This window comes from Notothenia coriiceps, unplaced genomic scaffold (genome assembly GCF_000735185.1).
Source record: "Notothenia coriiceps isolate Sejong01 unplaced genomic scaffold, NC01 NC01_scaffold00002126, whole genome shotgun sequence".
Lineage (NCBI taxonomy): Eukaryota > Metazoa > Chordata > Actinopteri > Perciformes > Nototheniidae > Notothenia > Notothenia coriiceps.
Window position 1 is genome coordinate 103,698 of NW_011334827.1, and position 23,276 is coordinate 126,973.

General features: G+C 38.5%; 3 protein-coding genes and 1 non-coding gene across 5 annotated transcripts in view; 3 read left to right on the forward strand and 1 right to left on the reverse strand.

Annotated features, from left to right (window-relative positions):
* The window catches only part of ptx4 (pentraxin 4, long), a 21,432-nt gene extending 20,964 nt beyond the window's left edge, over positions 1-468 (forward strand). Inside the window, exon 6 of the mRNA XM_010794917.1 lies at positions 384-468. The gene's annotated coding sequence lies outside the window, so the exon portion shown is untranslated. The remainder of the gene's footprint in view (positions 1-383) is intronic.
* Positions 469-6,123: 5,655 nt separating this feature from the next.
* On the reverse strand, positions 6,124-6,206 carry trnal-uaa (transfer RNA leucine (anticodon UAA)). Its single transcript has one exon. It is a non-coding gene; the product is annotated as a tRNA-Leu (tRNA).
* A 6,787-nt stretch (positions 6,207-12,993) lies between these two features.
* rpusd1 (RNA pseudouridine synthase domain containing 1) lies at positions 12,994-16,472 on the forward strand. Of its 2 annotated transcripts, none has more exons than XM_010794944.1 (6): positions 12,994-13,085; positions 14,140-14,363; positions 14,448-14,571; positions 14,666-14,768; positions 14,902-15,003; positions 15,539-16,472. In XM_010794944.1, the coding sequence occupies exons 2-6, from the start codon at positions 14,176-14,178 to the stop codon at positions 15,949-15,951; spliced, it is 930 nt and encodes a 309-aa protein (XP_010793246.1). In that variant the 5' UTR covers positions 12,994-13,085; positions 14,140-14,175; the 3' UTR covers positions 15,952-16,472. The 2 variants fall into 2 exon arrangements, with proteins under 2 accessions (XP_010793246.1, XP_010793237.1); XM_010794935.1 differs by having other exon boundaries at positions 13,001-13,158; positions 15,539-16,305.
* Positions 16,473-17,094: 622 nt separating this feature from the next.
* slc25a17 (solute carrier family 25 member 17) lies at positions 17,095-22,069 on the forward strand. Its single transcript, XM_010794957.1, has 10 exons — positions 17,095-17,146; positions 17,264-17,320; positions 17,655-17,715; positions 17,810-17,876; positions 18,295-18,446; positions 18,844-18,960; positions 19,390-19,538; positions 20,341-20,436; positions 20,613-20,698; positions 21,245-22,069. Exons 1-10 carry the CDS (start codon positions 17,114-17,116, stop codon positions 21,396-21,398), a joined length of 972 nt encoding a protein of 323 aa, XP_010793259.1. The 5' UTR covers positions 17,095-17,113; the 3' UTR covers positions 21,399-22,069.
* Positions 22,070-23,276: the final 1,207 nt, after the last annotated feature.

Genomic DNA, 23,276 nt, shown 5'->3' on the forward strand with positions numbered 1-23,276 from the left:
GTGGGCGTGGTCTACGCAATTTTTTACGCAAAGTTCCGGTACCAATTACACATCGCTATTTTCACGACTTCTGATGCTCATGCGAAATTTGGTGAGTTTTCACATATGTTGCGGGGGTCAAAAGTGCGCGCAATGTATTCAAATAATAATCAGAAGAAGAAGAAGAAGAAGAATAATAATAATAATAATAATAATAATAATAAATAATAATTAATAATAATAAATAATAATAAATAATAATAATAATAATAATAAAAAATAATAATAATAATAATAATAATAATAAATAATAATAAATAATAATAAATAGTACAATACAACTGTTTCACTTCTAACAAGTGAATGAAAAAAGGCTACGTTATAACCAGACTATTTTTCCTCACCAGACCCCAGTGTGCAGAACGTCCAGGTGACCAGACTGACCCTGCTGTGTGACGAAGCTCCTCGACCGCTGACCATGGACCTGACAGGTACACTTCATCACTTCTGTTTAATCTCCCTAAACAGGTTTTCTCACACATTTATATGGTGACACAATATGCCCTGGAGCGAGGCGTCTCACCCTCATGCTGCCTCTCCTGAGCAGAAAGACTGCAGTGGGTGTGTCCACGCTGTAGAGGAGAGACAGCTAAATGCTTGCTTAGTGGGCAGTATCGACATCTTCCCCTGGGTGCAGGCGACAGCGACATTCAGGGAAGGGGAGATTGTGTGTGCGTGCGTGCTTGTGTCCGTGTCTCTGTGTGTGTGCGTGCGTGCGTGCGTGCGTGTGTGTGTGTTCCCCCATTTCACTGCATGCATCATTTGCTCGGGTTTCTTCCTGGTCTAAAGTGTTTTCCTGTGCATCACATGCATTGTCACTCCAAAAATGCTAATGCTAACAAGAGAGTTCACCTGGTTGCTAGGCAATACTGATTTTGCACTGAGCATCATCCTCTGGTTCAAACACAGAAAGAGAATCTAGCAGCCTTTTATATGCACGTCTAAACTGTGTAATGGAGGATCTGCTGAATCGCAGTAAAGGAAAGAGCAGTTCCTCCGAAGCAGACGATGTAATGCTTTCAGATCTGATCTCAATCTTAGATGATGGAGGAAGTGAGAGGTGGAAGGGAAATCAATTGAGTAATCTCAGTTCAGCTTTTTTTTAAAGAAAGACTTCATTTCAAAGCAGGGATGTGGAGCTTAAAGGGGCACTCCACATATTACACATGTGAAGTTTAGTTTACTCTTCACAAGGAGCGCTAATCCGCCTGTAACACCTGTTATACTCTAGTTTGTTCCATGGGGATCTTGTGGAGCTTTGTTTAAAAATATGACCCTGGTAATATTATCAGCGAAAAAGGCTTTGGCTTTCAACTTAAACCTTTGAATGGAGAGCAGACTTTACATACAGCAGGTAGGGATGTTACCAGCCAGGGGGGCGCTATCCAGTTGCATTATGGGACATTTACGATGCTTTTTATTTAGACCTTGAACATACAAGGGACTAATAGTCTTCAAAATAGGTTCAAATCTGTGTCTCATGAAAGCAAACTTCTGTCTCTTACGAGTGCAACAACTTTAAAGAAGTGCAATACCTAATCATTACAGTAACTCTTTACAGATCCAAGGTATTATCCAAGCTTTAAATCACATGGATTCACCAAATAATTAGGAATCTTCGTCCTGAGATTGTAATATGTGTGGTCTTCCTTTACGGAATAAATTATTTCACTGAACTTTATTTCGGCTTCATTCGTTTATGGTGATTCTGCAGATGTACTGTAACAAAGTTAATCTTGTGTCACCAACATTTGCAGCATAAGATAATTTATTCTTCCTTCATTTTGACATGTTTCTATGATCTTTGACATTTGGACACTTTTAGACTAGATTTTATTGCAGCCTTCATTTTCATACTTTCCCTGTGACGCTCTCAAATGATGATTAGGTTTAATGTGGATGAATGTGAGTGTTCATGTTGTTTTCTTCTAAAGAGAAAAAGAGAAATAGCTGAAAGCCGTGAGAGAGAAAACCATCTTTCATCATTAATCTATAAAGTAAGCAGCGGGGTGATAATGGCTCCTGCTGGTGTATCGTGTTGCAGTCAGATAGCCGAGACGGCACCAGGCGGGATGTGGAATGGACTTTCCATCGACGGCTGAATGCATTTCAGACCTCCTTATAAACTATACACTGTGTGTGTGTGTGTGTGTGTGTGTGTGTGTGTGTGTGTGTGTGTGTGTGTGTGTGTGTGTGTGTGTTAGAGAGAAAGAAGAAAACAAGGGGGNGGCGGGATGTGGAATGGACTTTCCATCGACGGCTGAATGCATTTCAGACCTCCTTATAAACTATACACTGTGTGTGTGTGTGTGTGTGTGTGTGTGTGTGTGTGTGTGTGTGCGTGCGTGCGTGCGTGCGTGCGTGCGTGCGTGCGTGCGTGTGTGTGTGTGTGTGTTAGAGAGAAAGAAGAAAACAAGGGGGGAGATACAGTACATTGCACCATGGTAGAGAAAACTGTTCTACTCTTTGAGGTGTAAGTGTACAAGGGAAAAGAGATTCTGGCTCTTACAACATGCTCGAACATCAGGTTTTCTGGTTTCAGACAGAGGGTGAAAAGAGGTGCTGCAGCACAGGCAGTATGAGACAAATAAAGAGCCTTTTGGACATTAAAGCATGGAGACATGTCACAGTAGAGACACTACATACAAGTAGGAACCTGAAAATGAGCATAAGAGAGCCCCTTTGAAGACAAATCATGATATTTTAAAACCTAAACAAGTAGATTTGTTCCCTCAACCTAATCAAATGGGACTGTGGAGATTTCAATATGAGGACGTGTTGATGTCCTGCCACAGATTGGATACTTATTTTGAAAATGCTCCTATGGGTCGTTTTCTACTCACACACTTAACTCCCGTATGAATTCCACAAACAAGTTACCTTTAATCTTGTCACATATCATTGGTATCATACCAGACCAACAGCCCACAGTGAATGTGGGGTAAAGAGTAGTGGCCTACTTTCCTTGGCGTGACTGTGTGTGACTGAGTAAATGTGTAGCAGCATGCAAGCTCAGAAAAACAACCGGGAACATAAAAGTTTAACAAAGCAAGCGCTTACATTTAGGGCATCAAACCACTGACAAGTCACAGTAAAGGATATTGCCTTGAGTAGTGCGTTCGGACAGCATGATGCACAGTTTGTAAAGCACTATTAATCTTAGACCAAAGGTTTGTGTTACACCTAAAATTGACTGGCAGGCATTTTAGTGTGTGTGTACAAATCATCCCAGTATGTTACTAAAATGACAGACCCTAACCCTAACTGCAACGTTAAAAGAAAAAGCTTTTTGTGTTATTAAACATACTTGCTACACTAGCATGGTTAGCATTGCCATTATCAGCATGCTGACGTTTCCTTACATGACATGTTATTTTGCTAATGCTAACACTTCAATTCACTAGACATGCCAACAAAAAGCATTTAGCTGTATCTCAGTAAAGCTGCAGACTCTTGGTCTGGGTCTGATGTTCCTGGTCATGGTGGAGGTATATATTTGAACTACTCGATACCATTTGGTAATTTAGTCTTCGAGAAGATATTGTTGATAATTAATAGATCATGAATTAAGATTGAATTCTGATGCAGAAGCTTAAAACATTTTGTAATTTAATTAAATGCATTCTTAAATTGGTCACAACGTAAACAGTGCAATATTTGCCATGAGTGGGCTCTAGCTGTGTGTTCAATGTGTGGATTTTCCTGTGCATCCATGCGTGCTACATACTGTGTGTGTGTGTGTGTGTGTGTGTGTGTGTGTGTGTGTGTGTGTGTGTGTGTGTGTGTGTGTGTGTTAGGAGAACAGGTAGACAGCTCTGCACACTGACCTATTTTCTCAGTCAGACGCTCCCGAGGGAGGCCAGCATCCTTTTTCTTTTCTCTGTCTCCTGAGACCGGAGGAAGGAGGAGATTTACATAGAGGGAGGCAGACTGAATGAAATGAGGCAGAGATGGAGCAGTGAAAAATCTCCGAAATGTCAGCCACCGATCAACAGCTTTATTAAGCTTGATGGCATTTAGTTTAGATTTAATCTAATGGGGCGTTTAAAGTGTTTAATGTGGTGATATAGAGATCTTACACAGCACTGGTGATTTGTAGATCTCATTAAATCAAATCATAACTGTCAATGTAAGCTGCATAACAGTACACAAAGTAATTCAAAGATTCAAGGATTTAAATACAGCAAAGGCTTTATTGTTAAATGCAAAAGCTACAGTTTAGTTTTGTCAATGAAAATCTGAAGGCTCCTCCAACAACGGGAACATACATGAGACATACACACTAAACAATAGTGCAAGAAGAAACAAAGAAATGCAAGAGAATCTAGCAAGTGACACATTTTTAAATACATTTAAATAAATAAACGAAAATATAATAATATAATAATTCATATTTTCTCCAATATTACCAGCTGTGATTTACACAATAATAAATCACTAATCATAATCCAGTCATTTAATATATATGATTCTGGAAATGGGCCAATATGTGTGTCTGGAGGGACCGGATCCTTTGCAGACCATTTGCATGCACTAAACCTATAACATGGGGTGGCTGTGGCTCAGTGGAATAGTGTGCTGAACTTGGAATCAGGGGATAGCAAGTTCGAGTCCCATTGCAGTCAGCATGTTGTTGTGTCCCTGAGACACTTCACCCCAAATTGCTCCTGTTGGGATAGTCCATGGTATTGAAAGTAACAAGTGACATGTAACACATACTACAGGAAGAGCCCCATTAAGTAGTATATCTTCTTCCACCATAGCGTAAGAGCAATATGTCAAATCTTAAAGGCTCTTTACTTTAAGTGCCTCGATGTCTCACCAGAACATATATATTTAATATGTGTGACACCAGTGGGATTCAAACCTTTGACCTTGTTCAGTGCACTTATTTTGCAGTGATGTCCTAAATGTTCTGCTTGTGTGTTATCTGTAGGTCACTTCCTTTTTTGTCCGAATGTCTTCAGCTTCTTTTCCTGATTTTATTCACCCCGTTCCTCCATATCTCCTTCCTCTCATCTCCTTCCTCTTTACTCTGCACCCATTAGGAGGCACTCAGGCCTGATGGTGGGGTTTCAATTGAGATATAAAGTGATTAGGCTGTGGATGCATTTCCTATTGCTATGTGCTTTTACAATAGCCATGGACGCACCCCACATTTAACATGAACCCTTTCAACCCAACAGCCTGACAAAGACCGTTTTGACTGTTAGGAAGAATCCATTCTTGCTTTAATAGTCACTATAAACTGCTCCTTACCCACTGGACAAAGAAACCCACTGAAATCTTGCTTTTGTCTTCAAGGGGAAAGGTTTGATTGATATTCATTCCCCGGGACAATGACTATGTATTACTCACTATAAGCTACATCACCATGGATACATGAACCCCAGGGTGTTCAAATGTAACAGGAGAAGTCATTTTACCACACATTTTAAAACACAAACTAACAACTTCAAGCAATGTATGAGTGTTGAAGTGACAATAAGTAGATATGCTGATCACTGTTAAGCACAAACCTGACGGATACAAAATAAAAAAGATAATTATAGTATAGTGTTACAAGTATTATGTTACATCCACTGCTTTCTTTCTACTGTTCATTAAGCCTTTCTTCCGGCATGACGACCAAGAGAATAAAATAAAAAAGCAAACCAATCTTCCGGCATTGGAAAATTAGTCTCTTGCCTTTTTTTAAGTGGGTTATCCTGTGTGTGTTTTTAAAATGTATATACCTGCTAATTTTGGTAGAAAAAATGGATTAAAGACCCAATAATACACGTTGTACTGGGTATGAATGCAGAAGGCAGTGTTTGTTTTCATTATGTTTTTAACTGTGTCTGTTTATCTTAACTGTGATTGTTTTTTTTCTTGAAGATTGAGACCAATTTTTATAATCCCTATTATCAATCAATCAATGTTTATTTATATAGCCCAATATCACAACTGTTACATTTGTCTCAGCGGAATTCACAGTTTGTAGGTTACTATTAAGCACTCTGGTGTAAATGTATAATTGCGCATATATATATAATACACTCACAAGTAGGACCAATACATGCACTAGGGATGTAACTAATACTCTACCAGGAGTGGGGTTCGAACCCACGAGGACTGATGTCCATTGGATCTTAAGTCCAACGCCTTAACCACTCGGCCATCCTGGTACTATTGTGTCATTTTATATTCCTAGTTTCTCACAAAATCATCTTTTTGTAGATGTATCTTGTCTTTGTTTGGACAATAACATTCCATTTGTCTCACATCTGTTCTGCTTGTGTATCCATTGAAACATCTTAATTGAAGCACAACATGCCATATGCAGTCTACCAGAGACAACAACAACAACAACAACAACAACAACTAACTGATAACAGTCATCTTGGGGTGTGAAGATGAGTAATTTCTCCAGATGGTTATTCTAATGTGCTTTCCTTAAGTACAGCAGCAGTGAGATCATGCAGTGAGTCATGATGAGATGCTGTTTCGGGTGATGACTCCTATGTGCCACTTTGACCATGACTGATGTTTTTGTTGTTGTTGTTTGTGCAGAGGTGAGCGATCAGAAGGACAAGAAGACCATCTCCATAAAGGAAGGAGTGACGTTCAGACTAAAAATAGACTTCAAGGTAAGATGGATAGATAGATGCAGTCACATTAATGATGGAGAGCTTGGACATTACGTATGTATTGAATGGACAAACAGATGATCAGGTATTTCCTGTAAGTGATGAAGATAGAGAAGAGAGAGGCGGTGCTGAGTAAGCCACTGTGTACTATATGATCAAACCACAATATAGACCATTATCATATTTAATCAATATGTTCAGTGCTGTTTTATTTGAAAGTGCCAGTAAGTATAACTGCTAAATAACTTTTCTTTTAGCGTCTGCAAGTTAGTTTTTTTAATTGATAATGTTTTAAAAAGTCAATACTTAGACGTACATATCTTTGATTGTATTGTTAGCAATGCTACCTGGATGCTAGCTAGCTGCAGACTGAAGTATCTCAACAATTGCAAGATGCATTAAGATTAGATTTGGTATAAAGGTCAAAACTGTAACTTTGTGCCAATGGAAGACAGAAGCTGCCAAAATTAAATGAATGACTCAATAAATACATAAATATTCAATTAAAAGTTATCAGATAATGACATAATGTATGCCATGGAGTGGAAAGGTGGCATTAGATCTGTGTAAATGCTTCCTAAACCATAGACTAGTTAAAAAAAAGATTTGATCACAAATGAGAATAGACAAGAGTGTGTGTGTGTGTGTGTGTGTGTGTGTGTGTGTGTGTGTGTGTGTGTGTGTGTGTGTGCGTGCGTGCGTGCGTGCGTGTGTGGGTGGGTGGGTGTGGGTGTGTATGTGTATGTGAGGACACCTGCTGGACAAAAGGCTTCACTGACTAAAATTCATTGAGGAAAAATAAAGCAAATGATGATACATGTCCTGTTACTTTAGGAAATATGCTAAGTTTGGGTTGCCCGTTTTTTTCAGTAACAGTAATTCAAATGTGTGTGTGTGTGTGTGTGTGTGTGTGTGTGTGTGTGTGTGTGTGTGTGTGTGTGTGTGTGTGTGTGTGTGTGTGTGTGTGTGTCTGCAGGTGAACAGAGAAATCGTGTCTGGCCTGCGCTACCACCATAAGATGTTCAGAAAAGGAATAATAGGTACGTTTCAAATGTGTACAGCTTTTTTTCGCATTAGTTAGTAGTATTCATGTCGTAAGTAAGTGTTCATGTCGTGTCTTCCTGCAGTGGACAAACAGACATACATGGCAGGAAGTTTCGGACCAAAGGAAGAGGAACAAGAGTTTATAACCCCGGTTGATGAGGCAGCTAACGGAGTGATGAACCGCGGCCACTATCAGGTCAAGTCCTGCTTAAAAGACGACGACAAAAATGTCAACTTGAGCTGGGAGTGGAGCCTCGAAATCAACAAGGACTGGATCGAATAAGGCCAGAGGAATTAGCTGATCTTCCCTTCTTTCACTCCTATTCTCCACCTTCCTTTCATCTTTACCCTTTCACCCTCCTTCATCTGAATCTGTGAGAATAGCCTCGAGACATGAGGCTTCCTCCCCCTCTTCCTCTTTATTCTCCTTTTCTACCCTGTCTGTCAAATGCAGGTGTCCTTACAGGGACTTTTAGAGATAAATCCCCCCAATCTCTAAACTCTATCTCCCTGCATTTGTATTCTTCTTCCAGATTCTTCAACATCTAAACCCAATCCGCAAAGGGAAATATGATATACACACAAGTGCATTGCATACTCGCATTCTGTCCCCAAAGAGAATAAATGATATACATAAACAGGGAATAACCTTGGATGCTCTGCAGGAAATCTGGGTTTACTTGTCGCAAAATGTGTTTAAAAAGTTTACCAATAAAAAAAAATAGTTATGTGGCGAGGGCTAATAGAGGAGCGACATGAGATACTGTGTGACATGCAGCTCACCGAGGCCTTAAAACCCTTAGGGAAAAATAAACACGGTACAAACAAGTACAAAAAACACCTGAGTGGACCATGTTTGTGCTCTTAGTGCCTCAATTTGTGTCAAAATCCGCACTCCTTCTATTAGTTATTAGTCAGTCACACATCTGGACATGTAGACATATTAAACATTTTGTTAGATTCAGTGCAATCCTGCAGGAAACCATTATCACTCATGTCCATTGCGAAAAGCTTCTTACAAGTCGTTGGAAAAGACTCCATAACTCTGCCTGAGACACCTCACGTTACATTTTATTCAGCGTCAAAATACCCCAGTTAGACTTGTCGGTACATCCAACACAGCAAACAGGAACTGCTAAGAGATAAGTATGCACTGTTAGAGATGCCAATTAAACAAAATGTACACAAACATAGACAAAACTGAATCGTGAAGTTGGAGGCGATCCCATATCTTACTGAATCTATGGCAACATTATACTACTTCCTGTTTAAATTCCCCTAAAAATGACAGCTGTAGTTACGAGACTTACAGTATAGCATGATGCTGTTGGAGATGGATTGATATTTTATTTGCGTTCTCATCTTTCTATTTCTTTAGAGAAAGCATATGTTTGCAACGCCAAAGGGTATTGATTAATTTGCCCGTTGATTAAGAGGTTCAACCATATTTACTTTTAAATCATGATGTGGATAATTGTTTGGAATTTGTATTTCATGACTCTGCCTTTCATTTCCAATATGACATTAAAATACGCACAATATTTTTTCTGTGATTACAAACTTGCCAAAAAAAACAAGAGTGATAGTATAAATCATTAATTCTACAGGAAGTATAGGAACGTAATTAAACTGTGTATATTGTAGAAAGAGACGCATGTTTGTCTTTTAGGATTTGATACTAATTATTCAGTAAACATTTACAATAATTCGCCCTTACTCGCTCATATACCAAGGACATAAATGTGAATACAATTCTGCTTTGAAAAGATGTTAAGATAGCAGCTGAGAAGTATACCAAGGGATGAAGTAATTCCCCTTTAAAAAAAAGAAAAGAAATATGATTATTGTGTTAAGTCTTTGGATATAATATTGTTAATGTTGCTGAACATATTGGACATTGAAATACCATTTGAAATTGTTGTGATCTAAGACTAACTGTAAATGTTGGCTTGTTGGGTGTTGCATGGTTTAGCAAGATTCTCTCTTCCTTTTTTTACGATTTTATTGTAAAATTGAATGTGATTTTAAAAAAAAGATACTGACGCAATATCAAGATGTCAATGGTTGCAATATATTGCAGAACGCAGTACTTACAGGGATATTTTTAAAGGCTCAGACAGCTGGAAACATGTGTCTGTGTTTAATACCCCCAGCCTGTAGTGATCCAGTACTGTATCCTCAAATATTGGTGTCAAATCTAGTATCCTGTATCTTTTAATAAAGGCAATTCAAACAACAACAAGATGTCTCTATTGAAGTACTTGACCTTCTTGCACTTTTAGCAATCTCCTATTCACTTTCCTTAGATTAGATCATTGATACCGATCGATTGAGTATGATGCAAAGCCAGGAGGTCGTTAGCTTAGTTAGCATAAAGCTCTATTTAAATAGTCTCAATTAGTTTCAATAGCTCCCATATTATGTGACCCATTGACTCTAAATCAATGCAGCATTATATTATAACACTGGACGAGTAAGACATAGCTCTTTTGACTCCAAATGAATAAAGCATTATAAGTAGGACACATTCATTTGTATTGGATTTTAGTGAATTAGGTGAAGCGTTCCATGTGGAGGAGTTAATTCCACCTGAACCCAACATCTGCTTTGTTTTGTCATTTTCTCCAGCTGGACAGCCTAAAGACGGGTATCACCAACACAAGCTCAGTGTCTATGAACTCTCTGCTCGCATGTTGCCCTTTAATTAGTTCTTTGTCTGTTTCTCAGTGTTTCCATCCGTCCTACTCCTCTGTGAGCCAGTCCTTATTGCCGGGTGTGGTCATTTCGGTGGTGTTGGTGGTGTTGGTGGTGTTGTTGCTCCTGAGCGCCTGCTCCATCAGGGCTCGCTGGGCGGTGGCCGGCAGGTAGAGGAAGGCGTAGATTAGAGCCAACCCCAACAGAGCCAACACCAGAGGGAGGCACCAGTCCGTGGTCATGATGGGCTCCTCGCAGCGAGCCTGCAGGAATGACTTGTTATGCATTGTGTGCGAACAGATCGTAACACTAAGGGTGCGGAAAATACCGAAGTAAATGCAAGGGTCAGAAGAGTTGCACCACAAAAACACTATATCCAGGCAGCCAGTCTCACATCCGTGGAAAAATCACCCCATTACAGTGTAAACAGTACTGAGTTTAGGATTGTAAGGAAGTTTAGTCCCAAACTAAGCTTTTTAAATTCTTCAAAAGATCCAAAGACGGATCCAAGATGGAGTAAGTCACATTGGAAAAAGTCAACTAAATCCAGGGAAGTAAAAGAAGCAGGAAAGTTTTCATTCACAGCCCAAAACAGAAGATTAAACAATGAAACGTGCCAATATTTCCATTAAAATGTTTTTGATATTATGGATAAAAAAATATCCGGTACACGATCAATGAGAAAAATGATATTTCTTGTGGAGAGAAATCTTTGCGGATGCCTTTAGTATCTGCCTCTCTTCTCTTCGCCTCCTCGGTCACGTTTGTGATTTCCACCTAAGTTGGGTAGTGTGTGTGTGTGTGTGTGTGTGTGTGTGTGTGTGTGTGTGTGTGTGTGTGTGTGTGTGTGTGTGTGTGTGTACTTTGAAATGTTACGTATCCCAATGACAGAGACATGACCTCATGATTGAATCCTTTTCCTTTGTGACACACTGTCTCATTCGAACACTTTTGAAATTCCAATTATATAATAATTCTTGATCTTATAAGCTGAAAACATATTCATACCTGGCTGTGTTTTAGGGATTACTTATATGAAGAGTCCAGCCAGATGGTTCCAAATAACGCAAATCATTTTTGAGCCATAAGGAGGTTGAATTGTGATGGAGTTAGCACAGAGAAATGACTGGTGTTTGGAACATGCTGAAGTATGGATCCACAGCACAGAATTATTATGAAAGAAAGTTTTAAAAACATTAGTTTAATGTCATTTTCTAGTTAATGGCAGTACAACACATAAAAAAACAGTTGTTTTACCTCTTTCTAACTTGTTTAATTGCATCACAGACAATCTCATAAGAGACAGTTATCAAGAGATGTTAGCATCAAAAATAAGCATGGAGAAATCTATCAAGAAATGGCTTGCAAATTGTTTCTCAAAATAGGATCCTTGCTGTTGAAAAATGTTGATGAAAAATCAAACATGCACAACAAGAACACACCACTGTTTTTGTTCTTTGTCATATGTTTCTTGTGCATGAATGGACTACAACTGCATGTCGTTGTGCAGCGTATGAAACCACAATGACAATAAATGATCTTTGAATCCTAGAACTGTAGTCGGGCAGGATTTCATCATCATCTGCTACTTGAACATAAGCAACCAGGGTGCTATAATATCTATACATCAGTGTAATCTAATACATGGAAATATAATTACGTCACACCACATGGTCACAATGCTGGATGGAGTGCGTCATCGGTGTGTCGAGGTGAGGTGGAGGTGAGGGATTATCGACCTGACTAATAATGCCTCCTGCAACGGATGAAATTAAATGCAATAAATATTATCCTCTGTGTCAGGATGATTGACTCCTATTTCAAGTTCAACAGCATCACCATAATGCATGATGTGGCCAAATAGATTTAAAATACGATGTAAACAGGAAATGAGATAAAAATACAGTAAACTGCTTTAAAGTATGATAAACAGAGGGTAAATCTGAACCTGCTGGGGTAAAATGTCATCAAAGGGATAAGAAAGAAGCAAATCAATTATTCAGGTAAACAAGTTACAGTGTATTGTTTTTATTGACTTTTTCTAATACCTGCAAGAAGATGTATCCGATAAATGATTGATATCAACTGTGGAATACTGACTTTACAATACAATGATTTTGTGTTATAATTCCAAAATACATTTAATCTCTCAATAATAATTAATTCATTTATAGGCTACTGTACATTGTGACTAATATACCTAACTATACTACACATTCTACGCATATTACCACACTTAAAAATAGCAATATTATTAGAAACACTGATTTGATATGTTGTAGCCTCTTTTATTTAATTTTTCAAGGTTTATTGTTGTTATTCATCTAATGTAGCCTAGTTTACATTTGTATCTCAATTGGTTATGTTTCTTATAATTTGTCAATGGTGATATGTCGATTCTATTCAAGAGAATGGTAGCAATAACACTAACAGTAAAGCAGTAAAGAGCACCTTCAAATCTATAACATTAAGGGAAAATAAGGTTTTACTCAGCTAGATTAAGCATATAACTCAAACAAATATTATCTTGAAACGAGCAGGACACAGAACCGCGAACAGTCCAGTTGATGGCGCTACACATAGACATAGCTTTGCATCCACCATTGAAGAAGAAGAAGAAGAAGTAGAGGTAGAGGCTGACCATCCTTCTCCACTGCACTATTCGTGGTTTTGTTTATAAGTATGCTTTCTCATAGATTAAATCTTATGTTGTAAAAACATACCAGATATTAATCTCTGTCTGTTCAACGAGGTAAGTTATCGAGACAGTCGCAGTATGCTAACAACTAGCTAATGTTGTTAGCATACAGTGCTAACATGCTAACCAGTGCATGATTTGCTGCTACCTGTTCACTATACTTAATTTATACACTAAACCTTGATATGGAAGAAGTCAGTTATTTATTGGACAGGAAAGGGCACAAGACAGGTTTCTACCAGCTGCCTGTTAATATATTTTGCAGCACTTTAGTTAAGATATTTACTTACAGTACATGAATGTTATTGAGGCTGGTTTACAACTCTGTTGGTCAGTGTGTTTTGATTTTGAACCTCATCCACTGCCACTAAGCTACATTTGCTTAAATACAAGTTAGGTACTAACTACTTTATTGGAATACTTCTATGCCTCTTTATACTTCTATTCTTCATGTTACAGGAAATACTGTAGGTTTTACTCAACAGCTAATTTTGAAACCTCGTTTTCTCTGCATAGCATTACTGACACATTATGACATGTGTTTCAGTGAATTAAGTTATTAAAGTTAATTGGAAATGCAGCCTAATAATAGTAACTCTCTAATATATGAGTATGAAAGGGGACATTCTCCATAACAAACATGTTTACTTGTGTAACCCTAGTGCATTTGTTATTATACTTTCACTTTTAATAGTGGAATAGTATTACTCTAAACACAGTTTCTGAATGCCCACTTCAAATCTGACTGATTCAGTCATTATTGAAGTAAACAGTGACATATTTCATTATTTTTCTTTATTTAACCAGAAAGGTCCTATTTAGAAACACTTTTTTCTGCCAGGGACACAACAGCATACTCAAAATATAGAAACATCAGAGACTAAAAGAAGCCAGATAAGTTATGACACTTGTTTATAGCAACAACATTGTCTAACAACTGTGTTAAGCAATTGTTGAACATGTCAAGAGAGGTTAAGGATTGTAAGTGTTAATCTTTTGGAGCAATTTATCATGAAACCCACCTCATCTCTGCAGGGCTGTCTGAGTGGTGTCAGTTAAACGCTGCACACGATGACCACAGAGCCTGCCAGTCTGGAGAGCCTGGGGGTGCTGTTCCAGAGCGATGACTTCATCGTGGTGGACAAGCACTGGGACATCCGCATCGACAGCAAGATGTGGTACGAGAAACACACCGTGCAGGCACAGCTGCGGCACCGCTTCCCTCAGCTGGCAGACCCCAGCACCTACTATGGATTCAGGTGGGAATCACACTCTGACTAACAACATCATGTCACATACATCAAGTTCATAAAGTTATACTCATGTTTTTCTCCACCCTACAGGTTCTGTCATCAGTTGGATTTCTCCACAAGTGGGGCTCTTTGTGTGGCGCTCAATAAAGCGGCTGCCGGCCGGGCTTACCGCTGCTTCAAGGACCGAACCGTCACCAAGGCCTACCTCGCCCTTGTAGGGAAACTCAGTTACACACATTTACAGAGATATAGGCATACAAACATCAGATTTTTTTGTGTGACTACATAGAACATATTTGGTTTCTTAGGTACGTGGATTGGTGGAAAAAGAGACACAAACTCTGGAATTCTCCATTGGCAAGAATTCTTCAGAGGGAAAAACCCACATGATGTGTATCGAGGGAACAGAAGGTTGGTGTGTTTCAGCTCCAATAGAAGACAACTAATTTATTCTTCAAAGTTTGTGATTTTCTGAGAGAATTTGATTGGAAGATATTAACAGACTATTTATTTAGTTTTCGATTCCTTTTCATTCTCCTGTCAGGTTGTGAGAACCCAAAGCCTTGCCAAACTGAGCTGACGGTGTTGGAGTACGGGTTATATGATGGAGGCCCCGTCACAAAGGTCCTGCTGCAGCCGCTCACTGGTAACACTCATTTGGTCTTTTCATATTAGGGACATTTGAATTTCTTCTCTACTATATGAACATTGCTAGAGAAAGTGTACATTGCCATACAATTTGTCAGGTTTCTTTCAGGTGTTGCATTGCAAATAAAGACATTAAGGACAACAGGCTGTATTTAAATCTAACAATTATATAATTTAATTAAATCTTGCCTGGCATTGTGATGACGTTTTGAGGTATTGGATGCAGCTCACCTCAGGTTAAACAGCTTCATCAAACATTAAAAGCCACATCAACCGAATTAAAAGTAGATTGACATTGATTTAAAAGATAAGTAAACCATATCAATCATTGATTAATCAAGCATACTTATGTAAATTATTGTTAAACAATTGCACAAATTTAGCATCTTTCTCTCTATTCTTATTAAAACATACCTAAGTGAAGGATTACATAGATGTATTTTCTTGACATGTCTATTATATAAAAATGCTTTGGTCCCACTGTTACATGTTTTTCTTTCTGCCCGACTCCACCACTTGTTTTTTCCCCCTAGGCCGGACCCACCAGTTGAGGGTCCACTGCAGCGCTATAGGCCACCCCATCGTCGGGGACTTCACCTACAGCTCTGGAGCAGACGACGCCCCGTACCGCATGATGCTGCACGCCCACTTCCTGCACATTCCCCTGGAACCTGAGCCCCTGCTCGTCTCGGGTGAAGACCCCTTTCTCCCTGCGCTGGATCCAAAATGGCTCCCGCAGCGCTCTTTACGGACACTGACGACCACTGTGGAGGCGCTGCTGGAGCGGAGATTAGAGGAGGACAGGAAGATCAAAGAGGAGAAGAGAGAGAGGGCGAGAAAGGAGGAGGAGAGAAGGAAAGGACGCAAGGAACGAAGGACTAAGGAGGAGATTGAGGAGCAGACGAGGCAGTGTCAGGAGTGGCTGAGCGAATGGGCTGGAGACTGATGTGTTATTTATTATTTATTTTTATTGTTTACCAATGAAGGCCACGTTCAGCATGCAAGCTCAATCTCACTGCTTTCAGTGCTAAGGTTAGCAATAGCCACTGAGCCGGGGCATCGTAGCTGAGAAAAAGTGCCTTCCTCAAGTTCCTGTTGCTAAGTGAGGGATGGGGTTGCTGACATATCTTTTTCATATGCAGGAAAAAGAGTATGACTGTAATACATTGCTGATATCTTCTCTGGGCTATGTATGAAATCGTTTTTTGCCAGAGTCCCAGTGTTGGTAAGTTCCTGTGTTGTCACCCACCCTGCATGGCTGTAACATCCATTGAATCCCAAGTAAAACTATGATCCATGAGTGCAATCCTTTTTTCTTTGTTGTTGTTTGATCATTGTTTTACAGCTTTAAATCAATGTGCCAAGGTTTAAACCAAGTTTTACAAATCAATCCAGGATCAGTAATGATACAAAGAAGCCTAATAAATGCTTTTGCAAGAACTCGGCCACCTCTAAATCATAACTTTTCCAGCAAATTGTTTTGGAATTCACATTCAATCATCACACATGTACACAGCATCGCACACAGAGAAATGTAGACTGCCTTCAACCTGCAAGGTAGCACATTGAAGCCAACAGCGTCAGGGCAAATTCCAGTAACCCTAATTCCAGTCTAGTGCCTTAATCTGGGTCACTTGAACAGTTCCCAGGAGGCGAACTGGAGCCTCTCCCAGTACCAGGCGACCCTCCAATTCCCAAGCCAAGTCATTGCAGACTGAGCTACTTTGCCGCCCAAAAGCTAAAGGAATCTATATTTTTTTTTAAAGAGCATGATACCTTGAATGCAGATCAAATGTCAAGAACGTTTTAGTTATAAAAGAACAGTCCTTTGTGTCATTCTTGCAAAAATGACGAAAAGGAATACTCAAAACTAAAAAAGCAAAGTCAAAGCAAAGCACTTCTATTAGGACATTATTCATGCTTTGGTAGATCTTTCACAAATAAAGTGTAAAATAACAAAGAATATAATGTTCTCCTGTTTAAAACTATAGGCTGTATAAAATATGGACATATTCTCCGTGGTTGAAACGAACGCCAAAGGTGGCATGGCGAGAACTACATTACCCATAATGCCCCAGGCTCTGTAGAAAAACGTCTACAAGGAAGCGATGCACTTCAACCGACTTCAACACACCATAACAGTGAGGGCATTACAGCTGTTAAGATTCATATACTGCGGTTTTAAAAAGGGGAAATTGGGTATACTTTGAGCGAGGGAAAAGTTGAATATATAATATACATTTTTAACCTTGTTCAAGATGAGCAACTCGGTGTTTTCGTACGAGAATTTGGTCCATGCTGTATCAGGAGCAGTGGTAAGTTAGCTTTACTTTCAGTATCAATTTCTGTTGTTGTGATTGTGTCTTTATCATATAAACAGTCTATGGTAGCTATATTTGCTCACACGCTTTAAAATAATCTGCACCAAACTCCATTCAAAGTTTAACATGTCGCAATGTTTTAGACCTGATGGAATTTTACAGTGTTTTAGAATATTAGAAAAATACAAGTGCTTTGATATTATTGTTTTGTGCTATACTTGCTTTTAAATAACGAGATTTTATAATGAAGTTTGACTCAAGATTCCTTCTATATTAAACAAAATGAGCTCTGTTTATCTCTCCCATGAAAACTGCCTGCCTGTTTTAGGGAAGTGTGACTGCCATGACAGTGTTCTTCCCTCTTGATACTGCCAGACTGAGGCTGCAAGGTAACAAACCGTAGTGAAGCAGTCTTATTTAAAGGTATTACAGTTATAAATGTAATGTATATTTTAATACAAGTTGTCTTTGGTGTGTGTTCAGTGGATGACAACAGGAAGGCCAAATCAACGCCAGCCATTCTGGCAGATATTATCAGAGAGGAAGGACTGTGAGTGAAACCATTGTTATTATTTTAATTTTAATCGCTATAACATTTCTTGATTCTACGTCCTAGATTTATCAGATAATGTATGTCATGTGAACATTCACATATCACAAGCACCGCTAATATTACCAGAAAGAAAACACATATGTCCCCTACCGTATATGAGGCTGAACACTTTTAGTTTTTGCCAGTACCTTCTATTAAATGAAATTACTATATATCTTACATGGCACTGTTTATTTGTTTTTTTGTTCTTTTTTATGTTTTTATTATGCTTTAAAATTTCATTTTTGTGTGTGTTTCTCTTGCACTATATCTTAATGCTTTTAATGTTTTTTGAAGCACTTCGAATTCCCGTGTGTTAAAATGTGCAATCTAAATAAATGTGCATAGCCTATAAGACGTGCTCCTGTCCCCACAGACTGGCTCCGTACAGAGGCTGGTTCCCGGTGATCTGCAGCCTGTGCTGCTCCAACTTTGTCTATTTCTACTGCTTCCACAGCCTGAAGGCTAGCTGGCTGAAGGGAAGGCCGTCGGCACCAAGCAATGACCTAATGATAGGCATCGCTGCAGGTCAGAGGGTCATGTCTATCACAAGAGCCTGTTTTCAGTGTTTAGGGACAATGAAGATTTTTTGTCATCATACAGATTACAAGTACCGGGACAACGAAATTCAGTTTTCATCTATTCAGAATTGCAAAAAAAGTGCAGTGTAATGTATAAGTATATATGCAAAACATAAAAAAGCTTAAGAATGTACTGTACAGTAAGGACAGGGTATGAAGAACATGGACATAAACAATATAAGAAGTAGTATACACATTGAATACACAATAGAGTTGGTACAAATAAATACAGTATAATACGAAACACTATAGACCGTTATTGACACTTTTATAAATTAAATTCTCAGATTTGATTTATTTCTTAATGACATGTCTTGATTTAATCTGCTGTTTTTTGTCTCTAGGTGTTGTAAACGTACTGGTCACGACTCCTCTGTGGGTTGTCAACACCAGACTGAAGCTTCAGGGATCAAAGTTTCGCAACGCAGACATACGGCCCACCAACTACTCTGGCATTCTGGGTAAATAGTTATTATCAAAATCACGTTTGTTGCCAAGTAGGTCTACAAATACAAGGAATTTGCTTTGGTGTATAATGGTGCATACATGAAAACAGTTGGGGGAATTCCTTTGTAAAAAAAGGAGCAAATATAAAACTATTGTAAAAAATATTATTATAAAATTAAAGAAATAAGAAAAAATGCTAACAAATAATAAAAAGGTAAAATAATAAAATCACAATTTACTGAAAAAAATGAAATGTTTAGTATATTGGGATTTAAAGTATAAAAGCTGTGCACTTTTAAAAGTCTTAGAGTTTTTCTCAGCTTATATCCCTTCAGTTTGTGACATTTACTCCCAAACATGGGTGCAATCACGGTTATGACTTCTCTCTCCATTTTTTTTGTTTTGTTGCAATCATAGTTGATCTGCTCTGTTGTGTTTCGAAGATGCGTTTGCACAGATCATCCGAGATGAGGGAGGGGGAGCGCTGTGGAACGGGACCTTCCCCTCGCTGCTGCTGGTGATGAACCCCGCCATCCAGTTCATGATCTACGAGGGTCTGAAGAGGCAGCTGAGGAGAGGGGTTCCCAGGGAGGTGAGTCAGGGACTAGGGAGATTCAAATGTTTTAAGGACAGGGAAGATCAGTGCTGGAGTCATAGCAGTATTTTAGAAGAAAGGAATAATGGATAGGAAAGTGCCGATGAAGTGAGAAGATGTTTCATCACAACGTTTCTACAAGAGATTTTCACAATTTTTGCGATCAATGACAAATAAATTGCATTGTCATTTCATATTCATTTTCAAGTGTATCGTAAAATGTTATGCTAATATCGATGATTGTGAGAAAATATATATTTAGCTTTACCCTTTTAATATTCATACAGTTGGCAGTGATGTGTTATACTTTGTTATTTAGTAGTTGTGACTTAGTTGTGACTATTTAAAGGTACTGGGTAAGAAAATAAACTTTAACAATTGAATGTCTGTAGTGTAGATACAACATGAGAGCACATTTTGAACTTCACAAACATATCCACCAAGCCCAAAATATGATAAACAAGAGTTCTATTGATCAAAAAACTGCGCTGAATATATTATTATTATATTAATAATGGAGGAACACTACAGGTAAACAGAAGTGCCACATCATGGTTACAAAATAAGGATGGTCTTGTTAACGAATGGGAAAGTAAAGGTTACTTCAGGTCATCCCATCATCCGGATGAGTACACACTTGATATGCAGTAATTCTGTTCACATGATCTTTGTGTGGCTTAAGCAGACAAATAGATTAACAAGTATATAAATACTATGGTATGAAAGCACTCCATTACAAGTAAAAGTCCTCAAATGTTTTGTCCACACCTGACTTTTTTCTTCCCCCCCCCCACTTAAGCTGTCATCTGTTGAGGTCTTCCTCATCGGAGCTGTTGCTAAAGCAGCTGCCACCATTGTGACCTACCCACTGCAGACCATACAGTCCATTCTCAGGGTGAGCTGTGTTTATTCAAAATGTTTATACCTGTTGCTCTTTTCTACACAAAACACTTTTCAGCCTTATATAATTTTTTTCTTCCTCAGAATGCTCTCTAAGATGCTGTGATCACAATCACTCAGTTTTACACATTGTAACTCTTTGATTGTTTTCCTTCTTCTAAATCACTACAGTTTGGTCAGTTCAACGAGTCGACGGGCGAGTCAAAACTACTGGCAAGTCTACGGACTATCAAGTGTCTGTTGATCAACAGAGTGAGGTGGGTACACACACACACACACACACACACACACACACACACACACACACACACACACACACACACACACACACACACACACACACCAGGCCACTCTTTTGGCTTAATTTTTGGCAACATAATGTACATTACTGTATATTTTAAATACTGGGTATATTATCATTAACTTACTGCCTTATAACATACAATGTTTTTTTATAAGTACAAAGAAGTTCATAACTATTACTTACTGTGGGATAAAAAGTACAGTTTTTGCATCCAAAATGAATAGAATTATGTGTAGGATATATATAACGGAAAAAATACTTTAACTTGAGTAAAAGTACTTTGTGACATTGCACTACTAAGCCACAGAGTCCATATGGGTAAACACCACACGAACACATGGTCACATGATCACTGAAACATTGTCTAATTAACTATTGTATTTATAATTACATCCATAATAATGCATCTTTCTTTGATGTTTGTGCATGCAGAAAGATAAACATCATACATCTCAAGACCTCTAGTTTTTCACATTGTATCCCTGGTTTCCTTCTTTAGGAAGTTTGGCATGGTGGGTCTGTTCAAAGGCCTGGAGGCCAAGCTGCTGCAGACGGTGCTGACGGCTGCCCTCATGTTCCTTCTCTATGAGAAGATCGCCAGCAGAACCTTCAAAATGATGGGACTGAGCAGAAACCACTACAAGAAACACTAGATATCTATATGGACTTTAACTTTATGAAAGCACCGACAGTCTGTCACAGCTCCCAGACTCTGTGTGTGTGATGGGGAGTTCCTCTCTGATCGGACGTTTTTGAATGACATGAAGAAGTTAAGAGATTAAAAATAACTTGAGATTTTAAAGATGCACCTCCTGTCTTTTTGTCAAATTCGGTTGACCTAGAAAATATGAACTTAAATCGTAGCATACAGAATTGAAAAGAGGGGAAACAGAACCCTAACTTGATTCAAGGTATGAGAATTAAGTATTTGTTGTTGCAGACAAGATGTTAAATTGAATAAGTTTCGCAGATCATGCAGGTAAGTCAAAATAAGTTAACATTAACAGTCATTTCACACCGGACACAAATAGAAAGTCCTTTTTGTCTGGCCTTGAATAAGAAACAAGGAAGTCAGACAAACAGGTTTTTTTGGATCGTTATTACGTTGTCCCATTACATGTCATCAGTTTCTCGCTTAGCCTGTTTTTGTGCATGCAGGACAAGTGTTTCAAAAGAGACATCTTACAGGTGGTTTGAATTGCCTTTATAAAAGATACATGATACTCAATATGACACTAATATTTGAGGATGTAGTAATTGATAATTCATGCAATATGGATGTAACGATACCAAAAACTCACGGTACGATAATATCGCAATAAAAAGTCCATGGTACGATATTTATCGTGATATTGAAAAATAAAGGAAAAAATGTGAATTTTTAAAAAAAAATTAATTTCTTTATTAAATAATGAATCTGATTTGTACAGCATTTTAGTAGGATAGTAGTATTTTAAAGTGTCAACAATCATACCCTGCAATAGAATAAATAAAGTTTCACTTTAGTTTTTCAAGTAACTCAACTCTAACTAACACTCACTCACTCAGCATCATCAAGGTTATCTTTTAGGAATATGAGCATTTCCACATTTCCAGGTAGAAGCTGGGATGTTTGGGTGTTTACAATATCACCTGCTGTTGAAAAAACTCTCTTGCTTGGTACTGATGTTGCTGGGACAGAGAGATATGCTTTGGGCAGTGGGTAAAACTGTGCATTGTCTCTCCACCGCTTAAAAAACAATACAGTTTTTGCCAAGAAGGTGTGGCTTATTGACAGGGCGAGATATAAATATACTTTTGTAACTTGTCAATGTCTCTAGCTATGTACATGTAGCCCTGTAAATACGATGTCCTTTTGTGTTATCTGTTGTTTTATGTTCATGTTGTAACCATGTTGGACAGGTCTCCCTTGAAAAAGATATCGATGATCTCAATGGGACCATCTGGTTAAATAAAGGTTTAAAAAAATATATATATTAAAAAAATATATATTTAAAACATTTTTTTTTAAATCGCAGTAGATTTTGTCAGTCTCACGACGGTATTGAGAGATCTATTTACCGCGATATCGCGATATATTGTTGCATCCCTACACATGAAGTAAATTAGGACTCAAAGTAATGACTGTTTAGCAGGGGCGGACTGGCCACTGGAAAAAAATGTTAATATATAACTAAAAGTCCTTGTAAGACAGCTCCATTTGACAGACAGGTAAAGAAAAGATGGAAGAGGAGGAAAATAGCCTCTCTTTATCCACTCCAGTCAATTTTGATGTCAAAGCCCCACTCCCAGCTCAAGTAGACATTTTTATCATCGTCAGAGAACGAGGACTTGACCTGATATCGGCCTCGTGCCATCTTGCCTTTTGGGGCCTCATCATCCGGGGTTAGACACTCTTGCTCCTCTTCCTTTGGGCAGTCATTTCCCACCATGTAAGTCTGTTTGTCCACTGCAGGAAGACACAAAATGAACACTTGACCAACCAATAAATAAACAAGTTGTACAAAGCTGTGGATTCAGGAAGAGCTGTG

What these genes read in the sequence shown, in the direction of transcription:
- slc25a17 (XM_010794957.1), top strand. Translation starts at nt 17,114, where the DNA reads ATGCACTTCAACCGACTTCAACACACCATAACA. An exon ending in GACTTCAACACACCATAACA is followed by an intron (nt 17,147 to 17,263) that starts GTGAGGGCATTA and finishes ACCTTGTTCAAG; the next exon opens with ATGAGCAACTCGGTGTTTTC. An exon ending in CCATACAGTCCATTCTCAGG is followed by an intron (nt 20,437 to 20,612) that starts GTGAGCTGTGTT and finishes AAATCACTACAG; the next exon opens with TTTGGTCAGTTCAACGAGTC.
- rpusd1 (XM_010794944.1), top strand. Translation starts at nt 14,176, where the DNA reads ATGACCACAGAGCCTGCCAGTCTGGAGAGCCTGGGGGTGCTGTTCCAG. An exon ending in AGCACCTACTATGGATTCAG is followed by an intron (nt 14,364 to 14,447) that starts GTGGGAATCACA and finishes TCCACCCTACAG; the next exon opens with GTTCTGTCATCAGTTGGATT. An exon ending in GTGTATCGAGGGAACAGAAG is followed by an intron (nt 14,769 to 14,901) that starts GTTGGTGTGTTT and finishes TTCTCCTGTCAG; the next exon opens with GTTGTGAGAACCCAAAGCCT.